The sequence below is a fragment of the Crocodylus porosus genome, unplaced genomic scaffold (genome assembly GCF_001723895.1).
Source record: "Crocodylus porosus isolate Cpor-Errol unplaced genomic scaffold, CroPor_comp1, whole genome shotgun sequence".
NCBI lineage: Eukaryota > Metazoa > Chordata > Crocodylia > Crocodylidae > Crocodylus > Crocodylus porosus.
Genome location: NW_017728929.1, coordinates 807,575 through 822,511, shown reverse-complemented (window position 1 = coordinate 822,511; position 14,937 = coordinate 807,575). Strand labels below are relative to the sequence as shown.

Here is a 14,937-nt window from a genome sequence, read left to right as displayed (position 1 = left end):
ACTGTATGGTCTGAGAAAGGAATGCACACAATTTGTTCTTCAAACTTGCCTGGATATGCAAAATCTACATTTGACACACCTTGGCCTAACTTTATGAAAATATAATATCATGAGTAAACTAAGTCAGTGAGTCACATTACAGGACTTATACCAATTACAGGATCAATGAGCTATAGACGAAATAGGAGATGAAAGCTGTTATCACCTTTGTTTGAGCAGTCTACAGTTGATGATTAACAGATCAACTACCAGGTGCTGAGAGCCCTACAGCTGGTAGCTACCAATGCAAGCATAAAAATTGTTGAAATAAAACAAGTGATCTTTCTACCGTGATGCATATCCACTAGCAATAGCTTCAGAAAAAGGCATGAATCTTCATAATTTCATATATATCTTTATGCCCTGCTGCATCAGTGTAGAGCTGTGTTTCTTAACCTTTTTAAACTCATGGCACCCCTTGGAAAAGATGCCTGCTTTTAGTATTCACTTGGTTTTCTGACTATGGAACAACAGTTCTCTTGAAATGAAGAAATGCTCTCAAGAAGACCACAACAGATCACTATGGATTCCTATTTGAAATCTCTGTGTTCATCTTATGAAACATGTTTGCACACTTAGTGCTAAAACTGTGTGGCAAGCAGGATTAACAGGCAAACATTATTGTGCCACCCCTGAAATAGCACTTCAGAGTGAGGCAACCCCCTGGTTGAGAATCACTGGAGTAGAGTGTAACTAGTACAATCCTGTTTGCCATATCCCTTGCTAACAGCAGTGTCTATTATAGGTTAATTACACATTGTATTTACTTACTGGCTTTATATTTCATTATTTTTAATTGTGCCCCTTATTTTAAGGGGATTCTAATTTATTTCTATATTTTCCAGACAAACGTTTAACATTCAGTACCTTAACACTAAATTTCCTGCCCGAACTAAAATAGTCCCAGGCCAGAAGTTTTCAAACTTGGCTACCCAAAATTAGGCTCCAGTTAGAAGTGGTCTGCTTTTCACCTGTGACCATCTATAGCTCTCACTGAAGCCCATAAAGGCCAAAGATATGCAGCCTAGAACAGACATGTGACCTTACGTTCAGCACCCCAAATGCTGTCATTCCTGTCTCCTGCCTTTAATATTACTTCCTATGGAACTCCACTTCCTCTACATGCTTCCACACATTTCTTCACGTCTTTTCTACTGTTGCAGGGAGGATTGGAGATTTTTCCTCACATCATGAGTGACTGAAATGTATTTAAGCCAAGGAGCAGTAATTTATATAAAAGCTTATTTTCCATATTACCCCCCCCCTTCACATTAGAACTCACTTAAGCATATTCAGCACAGAAGCCTTTCTTCAATCACCATAATTACAGTCAATAAGTGAATATGGTTGGTACAGTTACAGGCTTTTTTTTTTTTTTTTTTTTGAGTCAGAACTAAGTCAAAAACACCTGTAAGGAAATTAAATTACAAGACTGAAATGGCTGATAGCCTTCCTCAACAAAAAAAAATTAGAGAAAAGGAAAGAGCTATAGTTAACAACTTAGCAAGAGAAACTTCCTATTCTTTAGATTGCCATTTTGATGAAAAGCAGAACTGCAATAACTAGGTGCTAGCACAACACAAAATTAAAGCCCGTTTTCCACAAAAATTGCAGTGCTCCAGTTGCCTACCATCTACATGAGTACACGTGTTAAAGCATTTAATCAAAACAAATTTAGGGAGTTAAAATATGAAAGCTCTGTTTAAATGACTAGGCAGGAAAAATTTTAAAAGTAGTCTAATTTAACTTAATCTTATTTTAGTTAATCATTACTACAAAAGCAGTGGTAAATTCCTTTCCAAGCTCTTAAATTAATCTTCTCTGAACCGCAATGTTTAAGCCATCATTCTTTGTTGGCTGCGGTATGCGATCTCCTGCTGGCCTGTCAGAATCTGTGAACATTAGCTGAAATGCAAATATGCAGGTGTGTAAGAGATTCTCTTTCTGTTTTCAGAAGATGAGAACTGATACGATAGACAACAATACCACCAAATCTAGTGCCCCCCTCCTAGCAAACCGATACACAAGGATGGTCACCAAAGATGGACACAGTACATTCCATATGGATGGAGCTCAAGGAAAAGGTCTGGCTTACTTGAGAGATGCCTGGGGAATACTAATGGACATGCGCTGGCGATGGATGATGCTGGTTTTTTCAGCTTCTTTTGTCCTCCACTGGTTAGTCTTTGCAGTACTTTGGTACCTACTGGCGGAGATGAATGGGGACCTGGAACTGGATCATGATGCCCCACCTGACAACCACACCATTTGCGTTAAGTACATCACCAGCTTTACAGCTGCTTTCTCTTTCTCACTGGAAACGCAACTCACTATTGGTTATGGCACCATGTTCCCAAGTGGGGACTGTCCTAGTGCTATTGCCCTACTTGCCATACAGATGGTCCTGGGGCTCATGTTAGAGGCCTTCATCACAGGTAATAGTCTACATTTAAACATTTTACATGGGGCAGGTTCCATAAACCATGTGTAAAATAGATTTTGTAAAATGTTTTGCTATACTGAGGTTACAGCTGCTTAAGAAAAAGAACAAGGGCCAGTTAATAAACATGAAATTTTGTATTTAACAGCCTACAGACATTAAAATTTATGGTTTAAGTCTTTTAAAGCAAATCAGGGACCTATGAAAAAAGATATAAATAAAAGCATGTTAAGGTTTGTACCAGAAAAAAAATGCTCTTCTTCACAAATTATGTTTGTGGCAACTCTCCTCACCCTCTCCAATTTATTTTTATGTCATTTTTTTCCTTAACAATCTCTTTCCTTCTTTCATTAAGTTATGAAGTTTAAATCAATTTGTTTTGATAGATTCCTATGGATTTTCCCTAATCTGTTTAAAACTAGATAGAGATTTCAACTGATACAAAGTTTTAAAATACTCCATCAGGGAATAATTGTACTAGATTTTTTAAGCAACACATTTCACTTTGTAAGAAGTTAGCTTACAGCATAGTTAACAGCAATTTTATGAAATTTAACAGCACAAAGTAAAACACTCTGGCCTGTTCAAGAGTAGGTCACCAGCAGCCACAGGAAATCTCTCCTGCAAATGTTGCCCCATTTTACAAACATTATTATTTTAAATGAGTTAATACACTGTGGGGGAAAGGCTCTTCTGAAGAAATCTGTGGCACCTGTCATCAGCAACGAGTTTATTTTGATTAAGTGAAAATGATGCTAGTGACTATTTATATGCTGAGAGGTGTGCTATGTTTAGACTAGAACAGATTATCTTTAGTGAAATTATGTCAATCTAATCAAGTATCTTCCTTTTCTCATGGGGCATTTGATCCAGCATGGGGATAAAGAGAACTAATGTGTCCATCGCATTCATATTTAATCCATTCTTTCTCACTACATAGGTGCTTTTGTGGCAAAGATCGCCCGTCCAAAGAATCGAGCATTCTCCATCCGTTTTACTCATTCTGCAGTAGTGGCGCACACAGAAGGCAAGCCATACCTTATGTTCCAGGTGGCTAATACTCGTCCCAGTCCACTCACCAGCGTTCGGGTCTCTGCAATTGTTTACCAAGAAACAGATAATGGTCAGCTGCACCAAACCAGTGTCGATTTCCATCTGGACAGTATCACATCTGAAGAATGTCCATTCTTCACCTTTCCACTGACCTACTATCATTCTATCACTCCATCGAGTCCTCTAGCTGGTCTCCTTCAGCGGGAAGCTCCTTGCCATTTTGAGCTAGTGATCTTCCTCTCAGCCATGCAGGAAGGTACAGGAGAAACATGTCAGAGGAGGACATCCTACCTCCCATCAGAGATCATCATGCACCACTGCTTTGCCTCCATGCTAGCACGAGGAACCAAAGGGGAATATCAGATCAAGATGGAGAATTTTGACAAGACTATTCCAGAGTTCCCACCTGCAGCAGACTCTAAGAACCCAAAAAGGACTGACCAGGAAATCCGCATCAACGGACAGCTTACTGAGAGCTTCCAGATCTGTGAGACTGGTCTAACAGAATAGACTATGGACTTGGCAAAACATTTTTTTTTTTTTAATTCCATTAAATTTCCAGGTTCCATTTCCAGCCTTCCTTCCTTCAATTCCATCCTGCCATTTTCTCTTGTGCTCTTCTCTTTCCTTTTTCTCCATCTGTTTTGACTCCAGCATGGTGTGCAGAGTTGAGCATAATGTGCCCATGTAAACTGAGAAGAGGCTGGATTAATTGCACAGAACAGAAAGTCAGGGACCAAGTACATGTTCTGGGAAAATGGAAGTGCTACCTGCTGAATTCACTAGACTATGAGTAAAACTGCACTGACCCTGAAACAAGAGAATTTCAGACTCTCACAGCTGACCAAAAACCTAATTAACTGGCATGCAGCAAAGCAGACAGCAACAATACAAGACAAGACTGCACTGAAAATCCTACTGAGGTTATTCAGTTAAAATACACTAGCTCTGGGATCAGCAGTGAAGTAGTTCCAAGATTCGTAGATCCCTTTTAATGCTAACCCTCTGCGTACAGTGTTATATAAGCTTTCAAATAGCTGAACATCCTATTAAAAACTCATCGCCAGTTTTTACTGTGGCAGTGAAACATTCATGCTATGCTCATTTATTGTATGAAAACGTAAGAACTGACTGCATTTTATTGGCTAAGAAAGGGCTTATTATTGCTAGGCAGGCTTGTGAAGACAGTGAGTGTCAAAAATCCTGGAGTATATGAAAAAGCATGATGCAGTAGGGATATTTTCATACTTGGAAACATTTAATAAATTATTTTAGCAGTAGAAAATATATTATACATCACTTTGTGTATTTTCATGTTTCTTGGCAAGGACCATATTGCCTCATGTGGTCTCAGCTTTGCAACCACATCAAGTAGCTCTGGTACCATAAGGCTGCATTATGTCCATCAACAGAAGAAAAATGGCATTTATGCAGAGTTTATCCTTTTTAATATAGATATTTATGTGCGTACACACAGCATATAGATAGCATCATATCTAAAGAATCAGATAGCTGAATCAATTTTAAAAATAAAAAATTGGGACCAAAATGCTTTTTGCCAAGAGTGAGTGCCTCATAAGCATACCATAAACAAGGAATTATTCCCCAACACGCAAAAAGAATTCTAATGCAATTAAAAGGACCATCAGTTAAGTTGACTGTGTTCTGCATATTTACAACTCTGCAATCACAGAAATCAGCTTTAAAATGGCTATTTTGTTTTGAGACCTAAAGAGTCAATGGAATACTATCAAAATAAAAGCTGCCATTCAAACTGGCATAAGAGAAGAAGTGTCTCATTTGTTGATCTCCCATATACAAATGGTCCCGTCCTTAGCTCCTGAACAGCTCAGGAAAAAAGAAGTATTTATAAACTGGAGTTGAAAAGTTTTATTATAAGAGATCAACAGCAAGATAAATGGCCTGAAGATATAAAATGAACACATTACTGTTTAGGGAAGATTTTTTTCCCCCGAGCCAAAAAACATGGGGGTTGTCAAATCTGTAGTCAAAGAAAATGTGTTGGAGGAGCTATTCTGTCAGATGAGCCTTGGTTCATTTTATTTCCAGAAGCTAATTTCTATGAAAGAGACAGCTAAATGTATCTTTCAATATCACTTCTCTGTGGAAACAACTACTCCAATTGCTATAAAAATGTGTTAGGTCACAAGTGGAATGGAGGTCTATGCAATCCTACATTATGAGACTTAAATTCTCTGGTCTTATCTAGAGAATGAGTAATTTAAAAATTTTGTCTTTGAGTATTTAATCTTTTTACTCCTAATGTAATCATATTTTAACCTAGTGTAGAGCCTGTATAGCAACAAACCATCTAGGAAAAGTATACATTATATTGTCCGTGTCTTTACTTTCCACTGTTGGTCCTTCATATATATATATATATATGAGTTCATTCCCACCCTCTTATGCCACAGCTAGCCAACACAGAAGGTGTACAATGTAGTTTTATTTTTTGTTGTACTTTTTTCTATTTCTATGGCCTACCCCAACAACCTCCAATACAGAAGGAAAACCTTAAAACTGCACAAAAGCAAGAAATTACTGTAAAATACTTCATTAATGTGGAAGAATTAAGTCAGATATATGGGGGAGGCCGCCCTATGTGAAGCAGCTATGCAACATTCTAGGCCATATAATGTTTCAGGCAAATGGATTATTCAGCAATTTGAGAGTGCAATAATATAGCTCTGCATACATTACAGACAGTAATAGCGTTTTGCCTTTCAGAGATGTGGTTATAAAAAGGTTATACAGACATTACTAGAGTCAGAACAGTTCTAACAGGACATATTTAAGTCTTTGGCCTTTTAGGACTGTCCTGATTTGAAAACATTGGATTACTTCTATTCTTGGAGTAAAGGACACAAACTTAAGGAAGCAAGTTTAAAAGGAGAAAAGAAATGTTTGCCACTGTGTACAATTAAGCTTGTGAAATTTACAACTGCATACTGTTACAGAAAACCATAAGAATAAAAATGATTTATATAACTGAATAAAAATTGTATCTGTAATTACTTTAGCTACAGATACATTTTTTATTCATGTACCTACAATAGCTATTCCTCCTGAAACTACAGGATATAAAAATTATTGTCAGCTAGGGCCAGGAAAACTATCCCTATCACTAGTGCATTGTGAAGATGTTAGGTCTTATTGAAAAAAATTGGTGTACTCCATTGCTAGAAACATCATACTGGTCCATGTCTCAGTTCCAAGAGGTCCAACTTATACCCCTAGCTTTACTGACACTTTAGTCTATGTGGGAGCCCAGCAGTGATGAACTGGCTTTGAACACATTTTCTAAGAGTGAGCAGGAAAAAGAGAGGCAGGTAGAGTAGGTAAGAATGTCAGCTATATCTCAAGTTATTATTTTCAATAAGGTTTTTCTTATACGATTGATTGGTATAAATTTACACTCACACCAGACTTCCTGAATGTGCCGTTAGTCAAAATGTTTGTCGAAAATGCATCTGTTTAGCGCTACACCTACGTGGCAACTGAAGGATTTAAGTTTGGATGCTCTGAAGGAACTGTAGTGGCTTCTGCCTTTTGTGCAATTCTACTTGGTATTATCAAATATGTGACTTGTTCACTTCTGTAGCAAATGGCCTTAACTTCTATGAAGCAATTTTGGACTTTTGTGGCTGAAATCCTTAGGACCTATGGCAATTTCCATAAAAACTCCTGATACTCCTCATGCACTATGGCCAAGAACATCAAAATCAAGAACGAAGGGTGCTGATCGGTTTGTGAATCATTCTCAGTCATCTGGAAAACTAGTAAAAAGTTTTTGGTATCATTTCAAAATAAATGTGTCCAAGCGTTCATTTGTCTTTGAAGAAATTATTAATGCATCAATTATAAAACCATTTGAAATTAATTCTCTTTACGTGTAATTTCTATGTTTTTGCTCTTTTTTTAATTTCAGGATTAAAAAAAAAATATACTAAAACATTTTCAATGGGTTGCTATAATTTCCCCCAAATTATAGTTACTCCATGCTGTTTACATTTCTACTTAGCCATGGTCCTCTGCACAACCACTATATTAAGGGATACAAACAGCTGATGATACAAAAGTGAATATGTTGTCTGAAGCCACTTGAAAGCCTTACTGAAGAATGCATAATGGTTGGGTTATAAGGGAAAGAAATCGCTAATGAGAAATGAAATGATACTGTTACAGTATATCACTCTTTACCAACAGTTTTAATATGGATAACGGGAACAAGGAAACACATACATCTGCCAACATGCCTCAACACAGAAGACAAGAAAGCACTTCCTTTTTGGGGTGAAAAGTTTGCTCTCCATGCTAGTTCGGTCCTTGACATCTCTACTAAGACCACAGTGGTGTTACTTATATTCATTTTCTGTTATCTCAACACGCCCATTTGAAATTTGAATTAGGACCCTCTTCATCTGGCAAGTCACTTTATGCAGGTTAGGGAAGAACTATGACTTAATAATAGTTTTTGCAAACATGAAATCAAACTAGACCTACAGCATGTGTGCCAGATGTGGCACGGAGAGCTTGTGTGTGGAGTAGATGGGGCATGAAGCAGAATGCAGAGGAGTGGATTGCACAGGAGAAATGGATTACAGTAGCATTTGGGGCACGTGCAGGGGCTAATGTGGCAGACTTGCCAAAAAGGCTGGCCCTCACTGCATTATTGTTTTGATATCCAGCCCCTTTCAGTCTGGAGGGAAAAGGAAGACTATCACAATCCCCCTTTCTACCTGGTAAAATCCTCAAAGGATCAATAGCCAAATCTACATGAACATAGTTAAACCTCTGAGATTTTTTTTTATTAAAAAGTTCAGAAAACTTAAAATTTGGCATTTATCTGTATCACCTTAAGCTGCAACTGTTGCCTTCCCAGTCCTATCTTGTTTAGTGTGTGAAATCTCACAGAGTAGGAGGCTTGCTGCATAAAATTGTGTTAATGATTTGGCAGTTACCATTCCTCCCTTTATACCAAATCAAAGACTCAGCAAAGCATTAGAGGGGCACTGTCTTTCAGATGAGATAAAGCCAAGGTCTTGCCCACCTGTGGTTAAAGATACCAAAACATGTTTTGCAGAAGTTGGAGCAGACTCCCTGGCATCACGGCAATATTTCAGCTAGGGTAATTACAACCTGCATACTTAAACTGCTCCTGCCATTTTAGTTAGAAGAGACGCATTTCTTACCCTTAAATTACATGTTGCACTGCTATGAACTGCTAAAGCCATTGCTGCAATTTCCCTTGTGAACAAAGTGAATTCCTTGTACAGATTGGTAAAATTGTGTTTTCACATATTTCAGGATTAAAAGGTGCTAAAATAAATGTAATGGCATTGAATAGATTCATTTTTGTAGCCACTACTAAATCTAGTTTGTTCCAACTCCATGTTTACCTTTTACAAGGTTCTCCATTCCTGTAGTATCCTTATAGGGATTAGTAAGGGGGGTTTCTAAAAGGTAACAACATCTTTTACCACCCATCTGCAAATGTCCATGCAAGGAGCTGAGCAAATAGACTGCGTCCAGACGAATGTGGCTGTGAGCTGAGCATACCACACGTTAAGTTGTTCTCCGTGCTGCAAGGGAGTAGCACAGAGGGTTTTTATGACACCTGGATATCCAGGGGTCAAAAAACCCAGACAAAAAAAGTGGAGTGCCACATGCACCACTCAGAAGTGGAGCTGGGCCACCCAGATCTGTGCTGCAGCTGCTGGCCAGGCTCTGCATGGCAGTATCGCCACTGCTGCAACTCTGATAGGTCCCCAGAACACCAAGCAGGGCAGCTGGGGCACCCCAGTGCTGGCTCCAGTGTCCCCTACTGCCCCCGGGGTAACCTGCTGCATGCTAGAGGGCATGTGGCATGGGTGTTCCCTGGGGAAAACTAGCAGTGGCGCAAGGCATGCCGCCACTAGCTGTCTCCAGGGAACCAAACATTCACTCCATGCATGCATGTGGCCGTATTGTGCAAGGGCCACTATTAGGTACACAATCCAGAATACAAAAAAAAAACAAACAAAAAAACAAAAAACCAAGTTGTAACCACCACAAACCAGAGCAGACAAAGTCAAAAGAGACTATGTTTTTTCAGAAGGATTTTAAAGTATGAAGACTAGAGAAAACAAGTTTTAGGAGAAGAAAGTGTCAAGCTAGAAGTAGACAAATGAGTTCAATGAGTCATTTCTAGGAGCCATGTTTGCTACACAAAAATGGAAAAACAGGAAGAGTAAAAACCACATGTCTTCCTTTTATTGAGTTTGGAGCCAAAATCATAGGAGCTAAAAAAATAAAAATAACCTTAAGAAAACACAGTGCTAACAACTCTCAGTTAAATAGGGCATCCAGAAGATTTTGAAAGCCAGAGGGAAATTATATGACATTTTTTAAAGCATCCATCACCAAGGTTACTGGGCATCATTAGAATATTGGGGACTTGGTACCTGTCACCTATAAAAGGGACAGCTATTCAAAACCACAAAGGACTGCTGAAGTTCTCCACTGTGTTTTAGTATAGATGGATTCCTATTCTTCTTCCTTGTCTTTGAAAACCACCCCAAAACACCAAAATCTTTCCTGACTTTAAGCCTCCTATAGGAAGTCACCAAGAAGAGCTTTCCTTTAGGACTGCTCCAATGAAGACTAACAAAAAACAGCTCCTTTCTTTGCCTCATAAAGCTGGTCAGACAATGATCCTAATTGCCAGTGAAAACAAAGGGCTTTCCAGCCAAAAATTCCTAAGAATGCCCTATTGCCTGCACTAACCGGTATATCCTGTGGACAGAGAACAAGAGCATTGTGGGCATCTGTAAGGCCACAGGAAACAAAAAATCAGTGAGATATACTGGACAATTAACACTATTTTACACATGCCTCCAAAATCATACTGGAAACGCCAAAGTGCTGTTCACAACAGCAGCTGGCTCCAGAGGCAAGTGACAAGTGTTCCAGCTGAAGCTGAAACATAAGTTTTTTTTGTGGCAGCTTTGGAAAAAGCTTCAGAAGAACTAAAAAGGAATTATAAAGACTGAACTGAGCACGTACCAGGAAATTTTAAGACTTCAAAATAAAGTTATTCTACCAAAAAAACAAAACAAACAAACAAACACAAACCTTTAACAAGTCAGTGAATGAACAGAGCATGTGATAGAGGAACTTAATTCAAAATGTACATAGACAGTTTAAACCAAGAAATCACTAACGTGAACTCCTTTTTTTTGTTTCATCACTGTAGGAAAAAATCCTTCTCCCCACTCCTGCCCCCCCACCACACACACTCATGATAACCTTACCTGGATCTTTTCGCCCTGGTTTTTCAAACCGCCTGTCTCCCCTGGAAAGGCAGAATATAAGTTTCAAATACAGCTTTTGAAGCATTCCATTTATATTAAATGCAACTCTCAAGTTCTCTCACTAGAGCTTAGGGGTACTTAGATCTTTAAGCATTTTTCAAAGAACTCAGATTTGCATCCTAAGGCACCCAAATACACTTGGAAATCTAGACCTAAATACTGAAAAGGCACAAATGGCTAAAACAGACAGAAATGCCATATAAACACTAGTAATATAAACTTTCACCCCATTGTAAAAGTCACTTCCACCATAACTGACAATGCTTCAGGATTTCTAAAAAGATTCAATTAGCATGGATTTTTAAAGAACGTTTAAATGTTCTTGTAAAGAAATAATTCAGGAATGGAACTAGAGAAGGTATGTCAGCAAAATTTTAAAATCTAGGCTTTTCTGTTACCTTTCCTCCCAACTCTGCGATCTGTGCATTTCCCTGCCCCCTCCTCGCCCAAATCCACCCTCTACTTCATCAAAACTTCTTTGGTAGAAACCACCTTCTCCTCGGCCTCTGCCTGAAAAGACAAAAAACAAGAGTTTATAAAAAGAAATTGAGAAAGTCAGATGGATTTCCCATTTCCAACACCCATGTGACCTCACTGTATAACCTTAGCATTACTTAGATCTTTGAAACCTGCTAGTGTGTGAATCTCCTTCTGCCTCACCAGAATAGCAGCTGCATTTAAATACACTCACTTAATATTTCCAAGCTAGGAAGTCCAACACAGCAAGTCTACATTTGAAGGCATTTCATACAAGCTTGCTATTCTGATTATATAGAAACAAGTGCTGCCCTCCAACATAATTTTAAAACTGCTCATGGGGTTTAAAAAAAAAATTAACAGGTTACCAAACTGGCAAGCCTGACACAAAGAACAACATGAAGAGTACTCCCAAGAGTGTGGAAAACATCAACTATTATAGTCCAGCACACAACACAATGCACAAAAGAGCTACAAAGAACCTGGGCAAGAGAAGAGGAAGAACAGAGACTGAACAGAAGAAACTTTTTAAATGTAATCCCATCTTCCTGTTCTAAAAAACAACTGACAACTCTTATGTACCTCTCAGAGAAAACAGGACAGCAGGGATGTTCACTGTTTATGGGCCTGGCTGCTACAAAGATCTCGAAGCCTGGCAACCCAGTTTCTATGGTCATGAGGTATATCTTCTCATCCTCTCCCTTTTAGGTGTAGAGACCAAGTCCATCTTTGCTTTTACATACACATGATTATTTTAGCCAAAGAAAGTGTCCAATTTCTCTAACACTACAGAGATGTGCTGTATAGGGTGTATCACTTATACCTTTGTCCCAGCAGTCACAAGGGCACAAAGGACAGAGTATGGGCACTGCTATTCAATATCTGATTTTTTTCTGCATGGAGCATATATGTACCTAAAGTGGAATGTAAGTGGACTAGCATTCAAAGACCCAAGGTTATGTCAAAGTAATTTCCACAGAGCTCCAGGAAAATTTAAAAAGCTATTTGAAATGGAAAACTAAAATACATAAATGCAATAAGACAATGAACAGATCAACTAGCTAGACTACAGCATGCATACTGTAATACTGCCACTATTGATAATGAAGGACACCAGTCTTACATTACATTGAAAAAAAGCCAAATTAAAAACCATGAAGCTTATATCACCACTCATTTAAAAAACACGAACAACAAAAACACAAAGGAAACAGATCTTGACCAAAAAAACAGATGCCATTTTGAAATAAGTGAACTAATATGTTTTAATAAACCTGATTTTAAAGAGATGCTATACCTAATGTAAACAGGGAAAAGTTGCACTGGTTTTCTTTGGTCAACCCAAGTCAGTTCTCTTGTGGCTAAAGTGGCCTAATCCCTTTCTTATGAAATTTCTTTTAAATTAAAATTTGGAGCACAAACACACTATCTTGATGCAGAATAACAAAAACACCAAACATGAAACTAGTCTACTATTCCAATGGCTAGGATGAACAGAGTTCAGAAAAGGGATGCAGGCCAGTCCACAACCAAATCAAGGCCACAGATCAGTCCTGTGTACTGTGTGCAACACACACCAGCTCTGGCCCAGCACACCATTTCCAGTGCACACAAGGTCAGCTAGGAATGCCACATGCAGTGTGTCTGCGCAGGACCAGGGCACGCTGCATGTGGGTCCAGTCTGAAACCCACAGGCTAAACAACAGACCTTCATGGGCTGGATCTGGTCCACAGGCTGCATCTTAGACACCCCTACTCTAATACAAAGATAGAAAAAAGGTGTAAAACACATGACCTTCAAAATACAGCAACCGGGGAAAATTACTATTTATCAACATTCTAGTAGCACCTAGAAGCTTCACAGAGATCAGAACCTGTTTTGCTCTCTAAACAGACTAAACTGGAATATTATCACCTTTTGGAAGAACAGAGGTGCAGAGATGTTAAGTTATACTAGTGATTCCCAAACAGGGTGCAGTGAGACCCTTTGAAGTGCGTCATTGGTGTGAGGAGCTAAGTGAGGTGAGAAGCATAGGCTCAGGCTTGTCCCTGCCTGGCCATTCCTTCACCCTCAATGCTGGCCCCCCCTGCAAGGTGGTTAAAAGGCAATAGATTCATTTTTGAAACAGGATGCCACTCAATTCACTAAAGATACAGAGGAGTACCTGAGTCTAAAAGAGGTTGAGATCCACTCTGTTTATACTGTAATCTTTGGCTTGGTATCTGTGGCACAACTGAAAACTAAACCAAAAGTCTAACAAAAACACGGATCTAGCTCAACTATTTATATTAAGCAGGAAGTAACAACATGTATGCAGCTCTAGCTGTAATACCACAAAAATGTAGGGCATGCAGATTTCTTGTAATCGGGTTGTTATGAGGGTTTGGAATTAGTGACTGCCATAATAGTAGGTTCTATCTGGAAGCAGCATGGTTGCAATTTATTCTCTCGACCTGAAAATATTTGAAATAGAATTTCAGGCCATGATTTGGTCTGGATGCTTCTGAAACAGTAATGCAGAGAGATTACACGGGGGAAAAAAGGGAAAACACCTTAAACAGACAGTATAATTCTATTAGTATTAGTTATGGCTTTTGTTACCTGAACAGGAAAAACAGCTAAAACAGGAGTTTAAAGTATGTAGTCCAAACTAAGACTACTTAAAGCTTTCCTCATCTGAGGCCCTCATTCATGAACGTTAAACATTCCAGTCCTCAAGCACAAAGCACAGGGCTTAGCTGCACTCCACAGGGAGCTACTCAGAAAACAAATCAATCAGAAAGAAAGGTCAAGTTCAAGTACCTGGATTTTTTGTGCAGAACAACTTTAAAACGGAGAAAAGTTGTCCACATCAATACCATACAAACTGTATAGTATGATCTTTATGATGAACCATTTCACAGTCAACATTATTTTGCGATTAAAATGCTTTGAGGTGAATACTAATCTTATAGTTTAATTATATTTCAGAATGTAGTTGTATCCAAATGTTTACTGAAATCTTCAAAAGGAGCCTCTACATTAAGTGCTACAAACCAACTGTGCATGTTTAGATATTGTTAGAAAACATGCAAGTAAATAGTGGCATACTTCACTATTAACATAACTAATTATTAAATATATGTATTTTTAAGAAAAGATTATTTCTCCCACACACCTAATTTCTCCCTATTGATTCTGGCAAAGTTAGCCAGTCATAGAAAAATTCATATTTTTTTTAATATGAATGTTTCTTGGTAGATCATATCAAATAGATTTATTCTCTGCCAAACACCTCAGAATGAAGATCTTGACTAAATGTTCTTTTAAAAGACTATTAAACCATTTAAAATTTTGCATGCTCAAGAACTATGATGTTTTCATTTAAGTTTTTACAAATCAATTTTTATTCTCCTTCCATAATCTTCCCTATTTTTACACTACCAGTTTTACTGCTGGTACCAGGTCCCTATTTCTACTACCACAAAGTAAACCTTGGTCTGTTCTGAGCTGTCCAACAGGACACAGATTTGTTGAAGGGCCGACTGTGGTTGCAAATTCCACTCTCCGTTATA

At 38.4% G+C, this 14,937-nt stretch overlaps 2 protein-coding genes across 12 annotated transcripts in view; one reads left to right on the top strand and one right to left on the bottom strand.

Annotated features, from left to right (window-relative positions):
* GIGYF2 (GRB10 interacting GYF protein 2) overlaps positions 1-14,937 on the bottom strand; it is a 93,705-nt gene that overhangs the window by 52,692 nt on the left and 26,076 nt on the right. For 10 of the 11 annotated variants that reach the window (XM_019542862.1, XM_019542863.1, XM_019542865.1 and 7 more), the window contains exons 5-6: positions 11,304-11,415; positions 10,846-10,886 (exon numbers count right to left, since the gene is read on the bottom strand). The exons of the other annotated variant lie outside the window; for it this stretch is intronic. In XM_019542862.1, the coding sequence (XP_019398407.1) occupies positions 10,846-10,886; positions 11,304-11,415 (153 nt within the window). The remainder of the gene's footprint in view (positions 1-10,845; positions 10,887-11,303; positions 11,416-14,937) is intronic. 11 annotated transcript variants of the gene reach the window in all.
* KCNJ13 (potassium voltage-gated channel subfamily J member 13) lies at positions 1,837-4,817 on the top strand. Its single transcript, XM_019542875.1, has 2 exons — positions 1,837-2,474; positions 3,420-4,817. The coding sequence occupies exons 1-2, from the start codon at positions 1,958-1,960 to the stop codon at positions 4,040-4,042; spliced, it is 1,140 nt and encodes a 379-aa protein (XP_019398420.1). The 5' UTR covers positions 1,837-1,957; the 3' UTR covers positions 4,043-4,817.

Bases quoted from the DNA above. Each gene is read 5' to 3' on its own strand.
- KCNJ13 (XM_019542875.1), top strand. From the start codon at position 1,958: ATGCAGGTGTGTAAGAGATTCTCTTTCTGTTTTCAGAAGATGAGAACT. The intron at 2,475-3,419 runs GTAATAGTCTAC...CTCACTACATAG, and splicing joins GTTAGAGGCCTTCATCACAG to GTGCTTTTGTGGCAAAGATC.